Source organism: Protopterus annectens, chromosome 11.part0 (assembly GCF_019279795.1).
Source record: "Protopterus annectens isolate FY-2018-M chromosome 11.part0, PAN1.0, whole genome shotgun sequence".
Lineage (NCBI taxonomy): Eukaryota > Metazoa > Chordata > Ceratodontiformes > Protopteridae > Protopterus > Protopterus annectens.
In genome coordinates, this window is record NC_056745.1 from 1,102,158,038 (window position 1) to 1,102,174,842 (window position 16,805).

At 42.0% G+C, this 16,805-nt stretch overlaps 1 protein-coding gene across 4 annotated transcripts in view; it reads right to left on the reverse strand.

Moving 5' to 3' along the window:
* The window catches only part of PTPRO (protein tyrosine phosphatase receptor type O), a 1,723,724-nt gene that overhangs the window by 783,082 nt on the left and 923,837 nt on the right, over window positions 1-16,805 (reverse strand). For 3 of the 4 annotated variants that reach the window (XM_044088442.1, XM_044088441.1, XM_044088439.1), the window contains exon 10: window positions 15,806-15,917. In XM_044088442.1, coding sequence (XP_043944377.1) covers window positions 15,806-15,917 — 112 coding nt within the window. The remainder of the gene's footprint in view (window positions 1-15,805; window positions 15,918-16,805) is intronic. The other variant, XM_044088440.1, reaches the window with a different exon arrangement.

Here is a 16,805-nt window from a genome sequence, read left to right on the forward strand (position 1 = left end):
AGGGGTTTGTGCTGGGGTAGTAAGAGGAACTCCCAGAGCCTTTTCTTAGAATCAGAGTAATCCTGAACTTCCCAGTGCAAATGTTCCCTCATGGTATGTAAAGTTTCCCCAAAAGAGTAGTCTTCTGGGGGAGATGCTGAAGGAATAGACTCTTCAGCATCAAAGTCTTCATAAGGGGGGAACGTGTACTCCTGTTCCTCAGAAGAATCTGAAGTAATGTAAACCTGGTCAGAGGAAGCGTAGTCCTCCTCCTGTCTAGGCCTTTTGTCAGGTGGGGGATGGGAACCCCTGATTAGGGTAATTAAGTCTTCGGCCATCTTAAGCATGGGGCCTTGCACTGGAGACTGCTGTACAGGCTTCCTTACTTTTAATGGAGTTTTCAGTTTTGCAAAAGATTTAATAGTAAGTGTAGCTGGTCTGAAGACACCTTCAGCAAATGCTGGCCTTTCAACTGCACCTGGATCCCCATCAGCCATGGAGTTGGAAGGGCCTAAAGATAAAGGCTCTGGAGGCCCTGCAATCTCCGCTTGGGAGTCGGATGCAGGCTGGGGCTCTAAATCAGCGGTTGTCAGGGGCTGCGTGGGCGCCTCACTGAAAACCGGAGAACTGGTGACTGGCCTAGCAGAGGCCTCAGTGTCTGGTTTGGGTCTCGGCTGCCTGTCCTTATCTTTGCGCTTTTTATGCATCCCGGTCATTGGTTGCTCTGACGGCATGGTATAATTACATTTTCTACCAAAATAATGTCGGCCAAAATCAAACTGACGTTTAATAGCTGGTTTGTTAAACCTAGCACAAAACCAACAACCTGTGACGTCGTGGTCTGGGCCTAGGCAAGGGATACAATAAGAATGAAAATCCTTATGAGGTATTTGCTTCTCACAAGAAATGCAATTATTAACTTTTTCTGACATCAGACTGAGGCAAGAAAAGGTTCCCCAATGGGATACTTAGCTTTATTGAAGACTTCGGTCTGAAATTCGATTTGAAAATCTCAGGAGTTGGCCGACTGGCACTTGCAAACTGCTTCTGCTTCGGGCACCACGCGGCAAGAAAGACTGAAGAAAATGGCGTCGGCTGCCTCTTTTATACCGCTGTCGCACTGACATCAGGGAAGAAGCGACAGCAACCGACGCCGGACCAAGACTTTGGAACTCGGGCCGACTGCGGGACCGCCTCACGGCAGATAACCCAAGTGTGATGACTGCAGCAGTGTAACACGATGAACATCAGGAAAACTGTATATTCGCACAAGGGCAAATATTATAAGCAATGCCCAACTGTAACTGAGGACAAAGATGGTTACGTTAGTCCACATAAATCTCATCAAAGCTTTACTTCTGATTCGAGCACAAGCTCATCAGACGAAGAAGGAGTATTTCCATTGAGGGAGGTTCCAAATCCAGCACATGCTAGAGATGCGGGACAACCAGCTACTGTAGTCGTACCTAGGGCGTGGTCGGCAGTTGATTTTCAAGCAATCACTAAGTCACTTCCACCTATTCATAATAACCCAGCAAAATTCCAACACGTATTAGCAGGACACATTTGTTTACAAAATCCTACTATAGAAGAAGTTAAAGCCATCCTCCAATATGCTGTTCCAGCTGATGTAATAAAACGTATCTGGGATCATGCCAATGTCCCCATCTCAATACCAAAACATGACACACAAGGGGAAAATGGTTTTGAAGCAGTCAGGCAGTGAACAGTCGATGCTATCATCGTCATAGTGCCACCTACCCCCAATTGGTCTAAGATTAAATCAATCATACAGAAAGAAGATGAACCTATAGATGAGTACTTACAATGACTTACTGACGCCTTTGAGGCATATTCCGGATACCCAGAGCCCACCGAAGGGCCAGCACAAAGCAGGCTGTCAGCTGCTTTTGTGGATGGGTTACGCCCTCAAGTGAGAGATAAATTAAAACAGGTATGTTTGAATTGGCCTAGTTTAGGCCTACATGAGTTAGTTCAGCAAGTACAACACCTATCTGACCATTTGGCTAAAGAAAAAAAGGATTTACAGGAAAAATTAGTACAAGCACAAATCCAAATGTCTAACGCTTTTGGCCAACCCGGTCACCGAGGTAGAGGACGAGGGCGGGAAAGAGGGAGAGGTAGAGGTCAAGGTCCAGCAAATCAAGTTAAAGAAAACTATCAAGGTACGCAGTCAACCCAACCTCAGAATTCTAGTAATCAGACCGAGTGTTTCAATTGTGGCCTGGCAGGTCATTGGAAAAATGAGTGTTCATACTTGGCTGAACAACCTGCACTGTATACTGATGCGTCACAACAATGGAACTCTAACTGGACACCAAACCCCCGACAGCAACCGCAATGAAGGTTCCCTGAACAGAAACAACAGCAGTTGTACCCTTTCCTTCCTGTAGATTAGGACGGACCACATGTCATGTTACTGGTTAAAAATAAACCATATCCGTTCCTGATTCATACCAGGGTGACTAAATCTATGCTGACTAGCAGAACAGCCATGAATATTCCCCTTTCTAACAAACTAACTAAAGAAGTAGGTGTCTCTGGTATACCTATTGAGTATTCTGAAACCGTACCAGTCCCAATAACTTTGGGACCTTTGCAGGATAATCATGTATTTTTAGTAGGACCCTCAGCACCTTTAAACTTGTTAGGAAGAGATTTGCTTTGCAAAATGGGGGCCACCATTTTTTGCACAGCTGATGGAGTTTATCTCCAAGTACCTTCAGACCAACAGGATACTACTTTGGCAGCCTTGGATGACGCCATAACACTACAATCTATGTGTATTCAGTCCGAATCTAACAGAAATAAAGATTTACATTCCCTACCCTCTTACTTATGGACAACTCATGACAATGATGTAGGATTTTTAACTTCAGCTATCCCTGTAAAAATAACTCTAAAACCAGGTGCAAAGTTGCCGCGAGTACCACAGTACTCTCTGACGGCTAAGGCTATCTCTGGTATAGCCCCTGTTATTTCTGCACTAGAACAGCAAGGGATCATAGTACCCCACCACAAGCCCTTGTAACACTCCCATATTGCCAGTGAAAAAACCTGGTAAACAAGCTTACAGATTTGTACAAGACTTACGGGAAGTTAACAAAGCAGTTATGCCTGTCTTTCCAACTGTGCCAAACCCAGCTACTATTTTAAGCTGTATCCCACCTACAGCTAGATATTTTACAGTAATAGATATTTCATCGGATTTTTTCTCTATTCCAGTACATCCTAATAGTCAATATTTGTTTGCTTTTACCTACAAAGGGCAACAGTATACTTGGACTCGATTGCCCCAGGGGTATGTAGAATCCCCAACTTTATTTTCAAGGGAGATGCATAGACAGTTACAAGATTTACAATTACCGTCACGTTCAGTTTTAGTTCAATATGTGGACACTATACTTATAGTCTCTCCAGACAGTACCTCATGTAAGGAAGATTTCCTTTTAGTATTAAATTTTTTAGCTGCACGAGGATTTAAAGTAAATAAATATAAACTACAATACTGTCAAGATAAAGTGCAGTATTTAGGACACATTACTGAAATGGGTTCTCGTCGAATACTCCCTAACCGAATCAGTTCCATTCAAAATGCACCACAACCTGTAACTCAGAGACAACTTAGAGGGTTCCTTGGTCTAGTGGGATACTGCAGACAGTGGGTATCTAATTTTTCGAAACTTTCAGCCCCTCTGCTGCAACTTTTAAAAAAAGACATTACAGACCCGCTACCCTGGACATCACAGCACGATGAGGCTTTCCAGGCCATCAAAACGGCCCTGGTAAATCCTCCTACCTTAGGATTACTGGACTATTCAAAACCTTTTGTTTTCTTTTGTTGCAAATGGAATAAAACTGCTCTAGGCCTCTTAACTCAGCAATGTACTGGAGGTTACCGACCTATTGCTTACTACAGCACTCAATTGGATCTGGTTGCTTCTGGTTACCCAGCTTGCTTACGGGCTGTGGCAGCAGCTGCCATGACACGGTATTAGTAGTCCCACATGCTGTTCAAGCGTTGCTTCTGAAGACCAAAACACAATATTTTTCAAATGCACGTCTTACTAAGTATAAAATAAGTTTAATGGGTAATCCCGCTTTACAAGTTAAATGCTGCCCACCACTAAACCCAGCTTCTTTAATATCGACCTCAGATGAGGGTGAACCACATGATTGTGTACTAGTAGTTAACTCTGTTCTTTCTCCTAGGTTAAATTTATATGATACTCCTTTACAAAATCCTGATTTAGTTCTTTTCGTTGACGGATCCTGTTTAAGAACAAACTTGGGAGAATTCCAAGCTGCTTGGTCAGTTTGTACACCGACTGAAGTATTGCGATCAGCACGATTACCTACAGGTGCCTCCGCGCAGGTCACGGAATTAGTGGCATTATCAAATGCATGCAAAATAGCTACCATTTATACTGATTCCCGTTATGCCCATGGTGTTGTACATGATTTTGGTATGTTATGGAAAGAATGGGGGTTCCGAACATCTTCCGGAACACCCATTAAAAATCGTTTTACATCAATAATTTATTACAATTTATTACAAGACTTATTGTTACCTTCTGAAATTGCTGTTGTTAAATGCGCAGCCCATCAATCCAATGATACTTTCGAAAGTAAGGGCAATAATTTTGCTGACTGGGCAGCTAAACAGGCTGCTTTCTCACAAACTTTTCAGGGTCACTTTTTGCAGCCATTACAATCCATGACAACTTTTGATAATACAGTGTTAAAAGCTTTACAGGATGAGGTTTCACAATCAGAAAGAAGAACATGGCTGACTAACAATTGTTTTAAATGCTCTGATTCACTTTGGAAACATCCAGATGGCAGATTGGTCTGCCCTATATCCATTCTAAATTCTCTCATTAAAGCTTATCATTTGCCAGCCCATGTTGGGGTACAAGCTTTAATAAAACAAATCCAAAGGGATTGGTTTTCCCCAAGGCTTTCTGCTTTTGTACAGCACTTTGTGAGCACATGCTCCATTTGTTTGCAGTACAATATTTCAAAAGGCACAATGGCTCCCGCACAACCCTTGCCAAAACCATTGAGACCATTTTGCGCTTTGCAATGGGATTTTACTGAATTACCAATATGTGCTCATTTTAAATATGTTTTAACTGTTGTTGATATTTTTTCTGGCTGGCTAGAAGCATACCCATGTGTAAAGAACAATGCTATATCAGTTGCTAAGAAACTTTGTTATGAATTTATACCTTGATTTGGTGTTCCCTGTTATATATATTCAGATCGTGGAACACATTTTACAGCTCAGTTAATTGACTCACTGTGTACTATGTTGGGTATCACTTTAAAATTTCACTGCCCATATCGACCGCAGGCATCTGGCATTATCGAACGTATTAATCAAACACTGAAAACCAGACTAGCAAAAATTACTACTGAAACAGGCCTCACTTGGGTACAGGCCTTACCTCTAGCTTTGTTCTCTATGAGAGCACAAGTACATCCTACTAAAGGTCTTTCTCCTCATGAAATCCTCATGGGCCGCCCTACGCGCATGCCCATGACTCCACCACCACCCTTTTCTGAGTATGATGCCTTTGATCATGATGTTATTGTATATTGCACTTCTCTTGTTTCTTTCTTACAGAATTATCACCGCCAAGTAGCAGTGGCACAACATAATCCTGATCTTTTCCTGTCTTCTGAACTGCAACCAGGAGATTGGTTATATGTCAAGTCTTTCTCCCGAAAAACAGCACTGCAACCTCATTGAAAGGAGCCCTATCTGGTTCTATTGACAACATCTTCAGCAGTATGATTACAAGGCTCACCTACCTGGATTCATATATCACACGTTAAGAAAGTCATCCCATCCGAAGATCAAACACCTTTACCTTTTACAGCTCCAGATTCTTCACCTATTGCTTCTTGAACTAGAAGCCATACTGTCCCAGTACCTGATGATGACTGACATTTCTCCAATTGGGACACTTCTGCATTCCTACACAAAAATCCAACCAAAACCACCATTTCCACAGAAGTACTGCATAACTATTATGTTGACTATTTTTGTAGTTATCGTCTTCTTACTATGGCCATTTCTATTTCCTGCTCCGGTCATACCTCATGCCAAAAGAACTGTGTGGCATCCACAATTCAACACCTACCAAGCAATAAAATATGCTTATGCACCATCCCTTAATGTCTCCAATTGCTGGATCTGTACTGCCATTCCTACGGTTCATGGGGGATTGATGCTAAATATAGTCCCTTTAGGGATTGAAGAGACTTGGATGAATCTGATCTATGACACATCAAAGGTTGTCTCAAAACACAAGGTAGCATTACAGTTGTCCATCCATCAAAATGGAACTGTGTGCTTTCGAAGACTTGATAAAACCAGAGTAGGATCCAGAGTAGGGTGGAGCCATTGTAACAAAAATTTGGTATATAACTGTACTGCATGGGGTTGTGTAACAGATTTTTCACCTATATTAAGAATTGTTAAGAATTCTATAGCTAACTTTTCCCGGAAAATAGAAACTGTCTACTGGAAAATATTCGAAGGACTTCAGAATACCGGGAATCGCTTTAAGTCTATCAATATCACAATTAAAGTAGAAAACAGTTATTTTGTGTGCGGAAGCAAAGCATATAAATGGCTACCAGGAAACTGGTCTGGCAGTTGTTTCCTGGGTTACCTAGTTCCAGCTATTCGACATGTGTCTACTTTACCTAAAGGAAAAATTCGGAACGTTCGAGATGTCAAAAGGCCTACCAACCCGGTAGGTCAAGTCAATGCTTCCTGGATCTATCATCATGACTTATCTCATGCTAGTATCAAAGGACTATCCCATATGGACTTGGGTGATGATGTCATATCATGGGCTGGTATCATTCTGTCATACGGAGCAGTGAAGTCAGTTTGGGAACTGAGAAAGTTATCTAAACTGCTCGAAATTTTGAGCAATGCTACCTTTTCTGCTCTAGAATTAGTAACTGATGAACTGACTGCTATGAGAGCTGTAGTACTCCAAAACCGTATGGTTCTCGATTTCACCCTAGTGGTGAAAGGAGGAACTTGCACTTTAATCCAGGAGGAGTGCTGCATGTTTATTCCTGACAATCAGCACAGAATTGAAAGTCACCTTGAACTGATTCAGAGAATTTCTGAATTTTCAGAGGCCAAAGAGGCTGATAGTTCAACATGGGCTTGGTTAACCAACCTGTTCTCAGGTTGGGGAGGTGGACTGTTGAAACTGATTTTATTAATTGCAGTATTAGCAATTGTTGCTTTTCTTGTCTTATCAAAGCATTGATTTTGAAATGAATGTCTTCAAAAACTGTGAATAAAGTGCCTAAGTTTTATATGCCTGCAGCTATGAATGTAAACGATAAAATGACAAAGTTTTCCAATGATAAAAAGACCAGTAGCATGGTTATGTTAGATTTAGGACAAATGTATGATAGGTTAAATGGTGATGCTTACACAGCATCAAATGGGGGATTGTAGAATATGAACAGCCAAAGCATGTGTTTGAGGAAATTGAGTATGTGATAGTCTGTATGCAAAATGTAATGTGAATTGTGAACTCTGAATGAACTCTGAACAATGAAGAAAATGCTGAACAACAAGAATCTGCCTAACAGCAGGAAATGTGCCTTTTATGGAAGTGCATCCGATTTTCTCTTTTTGCCTAGAGATATGATGATGTGAATTGTCTTATGTTTACGGGTAAACCTTTGATTGGTTAATTGCCCTGTGTAATAATCTAATTGGTTCAGTTTCATATTTTTGTACTGTCAGCACTATTACCAGTACATGTTTATTTCCTTGTTCTGGGAGTCTCCCTGGTACTTTCCATGAGGCTCCTGCACGTGTGTACCTGTAGTTAATAAAAACCACTGAAAGAGAGAAAGAGCTGTATTCTTCATTTACAAAGTAATGTACGACTTAACATGTGGAAACCAGATCCCTTCCCTACTTGCAGCAGCTGTGCACTCTGCTTTTTCCAATTAGAGATAATTTACTCTGAGGTTTCTGTATGCTGGGGAAAGGTCCAAACTCTGATGATGGCAGTGACCATGAATTTGAGCAACTGTGTTCCATACAGATGCTGCCTTGATAACTTGAAGGCTCAGATGGGGAATATTCAGACAAATGGATAACTCTTCATTTATTCATCTTGCAGAATGCTACAAACAACATTTCAAATGTCATTTTTATCTCCCCAAGTTTGGTTGCAGCACAACAGGTTAACAAATGGCTTTAAATTAATTCCATTATTTTAGAAAAGTCCAGTTGTGTAAGAACTTACCATAACAGTAGATGTTCTACTTTTCACTGTTGCAGTATTCTTTACTCAAGATCAAAAGAAAAACAAAACATGACAGAATGGCTGTTGCTGAGATCACGGTACAGTGGGTATAAGGGAATATTTCCTTTTCTCCACTGTAGTGCAATCTCGGAGTGAGAATATAAAAGTGGGGTGGGGGGCACAGCCCCCTACATGGGGGGGTGGAGGGGAGGCTTGCTCCCCTGCATAAACATGTTGACTTTTTTTTAAATGTGTTTTGTTTGTTTTTTTTTTTTTTGCAGACTTTCGTGGAAGTGTGCTCGACCGTTTCAGTTTTGTTGAAATGTGTCATCAGTAATTATTCCGAGATCCGAAGGATGACCCTAACAAAACCTGCCCCAGCCCTAGAACTAACATCCAACTAGTAATTTTTTGGAGAAAGTGTGAACAGAAGACCAAGTAACAGTTTCAAAGATGGATCTAGTATCCAGACCCTTGAAAAAAGCACCAGATGAAGTCACTGACCTAGTAGAATGAGCACAATCAGAAAAGGAAAGCTGCTTGCTCTGAAATGAATAGCAAAAAGGAAATGGTCTTAGAAATCCAGAAGGAGAGAGTTTACTTAGATACTGCCAAACCCAATTTTCTGGCATGAAGGGAAAAAAAAACTGCTCAGATTTCCTGATATGTTTTGTCTTGTCTAAGTGAGCGTTTTTTTGTAAATACAAGGTGGGAAGAACACTCTCAGTAAGATTTTGTGGAGAAGGGAAAACAAAGAAAGATGAATGGACTGATTTAATAACAAATCATTAACCACCCTGAGCATAACAAATGTAACCACCATGACTGCTTGAAGTTCAGAGACTATCTTGGCAGATTTAAGAGCCATCGTCAGTACAGTCTTCCAAGTATAATGTTGTAGGGAAGAAGAAAAAGGGGACCGGGTCAAATTCTCAAGAACAAAATTAAGTTCCAAACAAGCAGGGATAGGCATTCCTGGGAGCCGAATATGAAGGATGCCTTTCAAAAATTGTTTGACTTCCAAACTAGAAGCCAGAGGTGGGTGCAGAGGCAGACAAGTGGAAATGGCTGACAAATGAATATGCCAAGCCAGAATTGAACAACTCACACAAATAAGAAAGGACCATAGGAACAGGTAAAGTGTCCAGGTCATGCTTGAAACAGAAAATAGAAAATTTCTTCCATTTCATCACATATGATTTCTTGTAGTTAGGTGTTTGGCCTCCTAGAACACCTGAAGCATTTTCTCAGAAAATTGGTGCCTAAAAGGAATCAAAACCCTATCACTTAAAGAGTCAATTGAAGGGTGGGCAAGTGAGGGTGAATGAGAGATCCCTCGTCTTGTGTGAGAAAATCCAGCCTGAGGTAAGTTGTGATAATTGCCCTTGGCTAGAAAAAAAGAGAAGGGGGAACCAATGCTGTCTGGGCCAAAAGTGAGTTACCAGCAACGTTTTTTCCCTGCTCCATATGATCTTCAGAAAAAAATCCTCTCCCAAGAAAAAGACATGGCATACACTTTCCAAGCCAGTGGAATTGGCACTTTTTTTTTTTTTTTTTTAACAAGAATCATCTTTGTTAAATTATCACTTGGCACTCTTAAAGAGTACTTGGGAAATTCTGTGTTTAGATGGGAGACAAAAAGATTTACTTGAGTACTCCATTGATGTATAATGTCCAGAAACACCTTCTTGTGAAGCATCCATTCATGAGGAGCTGCTCAGATTCTATCACAAGATTGTGCTCTGAAGGAATATAGACCAACCAATCAAGTGAAGGTGGACTTCAAAATCCCATACCTGAAGAGCTATCCTGAAAAGAAGTTAAAATTTTGTGCTCCCTTGTTTGCTGATGTACCACATGACTGTGGTATTATCATTAAAATGTTTAGAAGACCCCGAACCCAAAGGGGATGAAAGACCCAAAGAGCTACAAGAAGAGTGCTCATCTCCTTAAAGTTGATATGATCTGCCAGATACTGATGGGACAAAAGACCCTAGGATGCAAGGTTGTTGGAGGAGGCTCCTCAACCATGATGAAAAGCACCCGTGTACAGCATCCGAGTAGGAAGAGGAACCTGAAAAGGCAGACCTGGATTTATGTAAATCTGGTGAATCCACCAGTGGAGCATGAGCTTGAGACAAAGCTAGAGAAGAACCAGATACTCCAGAGGGTGGCAGTGCTGCAGCCAAATAGTCGAAATGCCACTGAAATTTCCTCATGTAGAGTTTGGCAAAGGGAACCATGGGAATATAGGATGCCATGTACCTCAGAGCTCAGAGAAATTCTTTTGCAGGAAGGACTGGAAGAGGAAAAAGAGACTGGAAATAAGCAGTCAAAGAGAGGATCTTGGGAGGCAGGAGAAATGCCAACATTCAAATGGTCTGAATCCTGCAGCCCAGGAACACTTTTTCTAGCTAGGGTCAAACAAAAAAACTTCTCCAAAGCTGATTATAATCTCCTGAAGGATGGTAAAAATAGCTTCCCTGCCCCCCCCCCCCATAGAAACTGGCACCGATGTCCAAATCTACACCAAAGTACTATACGAGCATTTATATAGATGCATTGAATCAGGAATACCCAACAGGACAAAGTCATCCTCTGCAAGGAAGAGTAAACCTGTCTGGTGGACATCTGCAATAAATAAACCATATAATGAAAGGAAAACATTACTATACAGGACCAAGAAGAAGCAGGTGCCTAACTGGAAGCAATCTTTCCTTACCCTGAACAAGCAAATAAGAACACTAATGAAATTCTCTAAAGCCAAGTTTAAGTCCAAACTGGCCACATCTACTAGAGGCAATTACTAGGCCTTCTTCACATATGTCCAAAATCTCAAAGGAAGCACCCAAATCTGTTCAGGACTGGTGGTCAAGGACACCACATACACAAATGTTGTAGATATACCCAATCTACTGGTTGACAGATTTAGCAAAAACTTCTCCCCTCTGTGTCCCCTCCATCAGTAAATCAGGACATCCCCAGTACCTGCCCCCACCCCTTATCTCTAGGGAACAGGTCATCACTGCCCTCTCAAAGGCAAAAAACTACAGCCTCGATGAGACCAGATAACATCCCTGGCTGCATCCTACATGAATCTAGGCATGAACTTGAAGCACCATTAGGCACCCTATTCAACCGAAGCCTGAGTACCGGCTTTGTCCCAGCCGAGTGGAGGACAGCCACTGTCATCCCTTTACACAAAAGTGGAGCATCCACCAATCTTGGAAATTATAGACCCATTACCCTAACTAGCCTGATCTTCAAGGCCATGAAACAGATTATCATGGACCTCATTAAAAGGGACATTGGCAACCTCCAAACACTCGAGCCCACACAGTTTGGCTTTGTAAAGAGGAGGTCATGTCTGTTAAATCTGGTCGACTTCTTTGAGACAGTCACCAAGCTATGGACGAGGGGAAGATGGTGCACACCACCTACCTTGACCTGGCCAACGCCTTTGACACTATTCCCCACTTGGGCATAGTAGATAAACTCTCTCAACTAGGCATCAATCCATATGTTACCAGATGGGTAGCAAACTGGCTCATTGATAGAACTTACATAATCAAAACAGGGGAATCCACCTCAAGTAGTCGACCCGTAATGAGCGGTGCACTCCAGAGATTGGTACTAGGGCCTCTGTTATTCAGGATATGGATCTTTATGGTGCAGGCCAAAACCAGTGGACTTTTGCTGATGAAATTTGCAGATAACTGCAAGCTGGATGCAGTCATCAATTCCCTAAGTAATGTGGACATCCTCCAAGAGGGTCTTACTCAAACAAATGACTGGTGCCAGAAACATGGCCTTAAGTCGAATGCCAAAAAATGCATAATCCTCCCCTTTGGGAAGAATGACATCCCCACATATTAGCACATTAATAACAATGTCCTAGGTACACAATTAGTAGTGAGGGATTTGGGCACCCAGGTTGATAGCAACCTGACTTTTGACCACCATGTTGCTTCCTTTGTATGGAAAGCTTTCTACATGGCCCACCTCATAAGTAAGGGTATTTCATCCAGGGACAAAGAGGTCATAACATCCCTGTATTCTTCCCTTATAAGGCCAATTATTGAGTACAATGCCCCTTCTGCATGTACCTCACAAAGTATATACAGCAGCTGTAAAGACCAAAGAGGTTCCTCACCAGGAGAATCCAGGGCCAAAAGCTTTATCCTTCTACTCAGTTTCATACAGGCTCCTCAGGGGTGACCTTTTGTTTGTCATATAAAGCAATCTCAGACCCTGCCTTGATGGGACTGCTGCATATCTGCAAGTCAAGCTCCACTTGAGCAACCCATGCGCAATACCTCAACCCAGTCTGTTATATCAATATGACTTGTTGGCAGGACAGATTTATGTCCCAGACACTCCCCCATCAGTGGAATAGACTCCCTGTCCATGTCAAGCAGAGTACCTCATTATCTCTTTTTAAGCGCAACCTGGATAACTGGATGGGAAACAGAAAATATACCCCTGGTATTCCACCTGTGTCCCTGCTGGACAGGGACTTTGGGTGCTGACTTGTCTAAACATGGGCTAAACTCTTGGCTAGGCATATAAGGGCCTCAGGGCCAATAGCCTAGTAACCTTCTATGATCCTATGAACCTATGATCCTGAAAGGGAGTCAATACTGACTTTTTGAGCCTGATGGTGAACCCCCACAATGTGCAAAAGTGTAGTGAAGTGTAGATCCTGAAAGCAGGAGTTATTGAGAGGGGGCTTGAATCAAAAATTCATCCAAATAATGGAACACTTGTATTCTCTGAAGTCTGCAGAAGGCTAGCACAGGGGCAAGACATTTGGTAAACACCCTTGGAGATGTAGAAAGACCAAAAGGTAAAACAGAAAACTAATAATGAGAGGGAAAATGTAAACATTTCCTAAGAAAGGGTGAGTAGAAATGTGGAAGTAAGTGTCCTTCAAATCCAGGGATACTAGACAGGCTTGGGGAAGAAACAGAGAGAAAAGTGTCTGAAGAAACAGCATTCTGAAAGAGCAAACCTCGAGAAAAAACAGGTCTAGAATGGGCCTCCACAACCTCTCCTTACTGGGAACCAGAAACATCCTGGCATGAAAATATGTTCCCTGCTGAGACAAGGAGAGAGGTATGCTGGTTCCCTGTACCACCAGATCCTGAAGGACCAAAGGAAAATCTCAGAGCTGATAAGGAGGCAGAGGAAGGCATGAGAGTGGTTATTTGTTGACAAAAAACAAAGGAAAGAACGAACCTGAGGGACACATAAATCTGGTTGAAGGGTAGGAGCTGAATGGCAGACAGAAGCAAATTTGTCAGAGAAAGAAGGATTTTGACTCTTACAGCCCTGAATAAGCTTGTCTGGAAAAAGTCTCCTAGAAGCTCTCCTGCCCCTGGAAGCTGTTTAGGCTTCCTCCATACAAAGGGAGGCTTAGAGGGATAACCACTCTGAAACTTAGAAACATTAGAGGCAAACATTTGTTTCAAATCTTATCTTGCATAACTTTACTGTTATCCAGAAGGGTCTGAAACAATTCAAGTGCAGCAGCAGTGCCAAAGTGATTCTGGTTGTCTAAGGGGTAATCCAATAATTTGACCTTGATGTCTTCAGGCAAAGCCTGTAGGTGTAACCAAGAATACCTCCTCATTATAGATCCAGATGCAGCTGCCCTAGAGGAGGCATCAGTAGCATCATAACTGCATTTAAGTGAATGATGAGCCACCTCAGAAGCACAGCTCAAAGGGGAAATGTCAGAATGCCCCCAAGTTGGGAGAGAAGAGCCAGGACATACTTAGTCATATGGTTCTGGTAATTAATAAGCCTGAATGCTAGGGCAGCAGATGCATAAACTTGTTTACCATACTTGTCCATTTCACGGCAGTTCTTATCAGAAGGCAAAAGCTTAGAAAACAACAACCTGGATGGTTTACCAATGTTTACAGAAGTAACAACAGGATCAGATGAAGGATCTTTGTTTAAAAACTTCTGAGCGTCAGGAACTTTATAGAACTTGTTTAGTTTCTTAGGGGCAGGAGGTTGAGAATCAGGGGCCTGAGAAGCTGGAGTGAGGGTATACTAAAGGGCAGCCAGCACTTTAGAAACTGCAGAAGGTTGAGGAGAATCATTTTGCAAAAGTTCATAATATTGTTTTTGAACATCAGAAATGTGGGAACAGTCCCACTTAAAGTGTTCCATCATATGAACCACCACATCCCCAAAAGACAATTCTTCCGTAGGAGATCCAGGAGAAAGAGAATCCTTTTCCTCAGACCCCAGGGCAAGGGAGAGTGGATCTGAGAGCAGTAGACCATTGACTCCTCACCAGAGTCTAACTCTTCATCAGAGGAATTAGAGTCCCAAGGGCATTTAGAAGGAGTGGAAGACCAGGGAACAGAAGCAGGAACAGATGACCCCTGAGGGGACTTCATAGCCATTACAGCACAGAAAAGCCCCTGAGTAAGATACTGCCATTCTTTGTTGGGATCCTTAACCAAAGGGGGTGCATGATTAGTATTCTCCTTTGTATTCAAAGGATCATGAGCTTTAACACATCTAGGAGGTTGAGGCCCCTACCTAGATTCAATCAGGGTTCCAAGCACTACTTCCCTAATAAATATTTGGGGAATCCTTCTAGGCCTCTTTGACATAATCAGTCATGGATTCCACTTCACATATGTACCACATTTGTAGGTACAGCTTCAGTGAACATGCAAGTAGCCAGCTCCATGCCAGCCTATGACTAGGTAGCAGCAGAGGGAGCTGACAGTGGCACTGGATGGTCCTCTGATTCTTCATCCAACCCAATGGAGACATTTGGTTGAGGCTGGACAGCAGCATTTGGCTCTCTTTTTAAACAGAAGCTGAATTTTGGGGTGAGCAAATTTGACCATGGTACCCTCAACCAAACATTTCAAAAAGTGGTTGTCCAAAGAAATGGAAAGAGATGACAGACGACTGCAGAGAGTCTTAGGGAAAAATGTCTGACAGATCTCACACTATGTTCATAGTTACCACCCAAACAAAAAAGGCACTGTTCTTGTTTATCTTAATGGGGAATCTGCCTCCCACCCTCACATTTTCCCTAAAGGTAAAAGAAAAAAAAAAAGGAAAGAAGAGACCCCCAATGGGTCATTTATCTTTAGAAGGCTTGGTAGACTAACTTGGTGAATGGCTTGCAGATTGAATTCAAACTTAGCATTCAGATTGGTGGCAAAGAAGTTCTGAGGATTAGGTACTCATACATCACACACACACACACACACACACACACATGTATATATATATATATATATATATATATATATATATATATATGTACACCTTATGCAGGACATATGTCTGATGTATGGCACCCGGAAGGTGTAAAGGTTTTGATATGCTGGCCGGATGTTTGGCTATCCTTAGAAGGATATCATAAGAGCTAAGAATACTGCAACAATGATAAGAAAGGACATGAAATATTTTGACAATATCTGGGTGTTAGAAAATTGTTAAAACAATAAAATACACATTTTTCTCACCTGTAATGAAGCTTATTGTTGAACTGTCACAACAGCTGCGTTCAGGATCGCCCCAGGATACCATGGTAACACGGAAGTTGTAGTACCAGGCTGGATGCAAATTGATCACCTTCTTTTTTGAATTAAGAGAAAAAAAAAAGATAAACTATATTAATAGCAGGTTCTTGTCACCATCTCAGTTGTATTTTAAACAGAAAATAAACATTTATAAAAAATCATCAGCTCATGTTCATAGGGTGGTACTAGGCTATCGGCCCTAGGGCCTATACAAGCCTAGCCATAACAATTCCCTGGCTATTTCTTCCCACACTATTTACTTCCCTGGGCCCCTGTCTAGCAGGGTGAATGACATGATCCCTGGGGTGAATTTCCTTTCTCCCATCCAATCATCAAGATTCCTTTTGAAGAGGGCCAAAGAGGCGCTCTGTTTGACATGTATGGGCAGTCTATTCCAGAGTCTGGGGAGTCTCTGGTTCAGGAACCTATCCCTCCAGCATGTTTTGTTTATTGTGATGACAAGATTTAGATCCCTGGATCGTGTGGCTCTGAGGGATTGGGATTTCTTTAAGTGTAGCATGTCCAACAGCTCTGGGTTTGACATGGCCTTGTATGTTAAGCAGAGATCACCTTGAAGTAGATGATATGCAACAGAGTATAGCTGGAGTTTTTTAAGGCAGTCAGCATAGGGCATCTGCTTTAGGCCTGTGATTGTTTTAATGAGGTATTTCTGCGGTCTTTCCAGTTGTTGCAGATGTCTTGAGAGGTACATACCAAACGGGGCGTTGTATTCTATAATGGGTCTAATGAGGGATGAGTACAGTGGGACAATGACCTCCTTTTTTCTGGATGAAAAGCCCTTAGTGATGAGGTGTGTCACATACAAGGATTTCCTGACTGTTGTGGCGATGTGGTTATTGAAGGTGAGACCACTGTCCACCTGTGTCCCTAAGTCTCTTATCACACTTTTGGTGTTTAGTGTGCTGCCACCTATGTGATAATT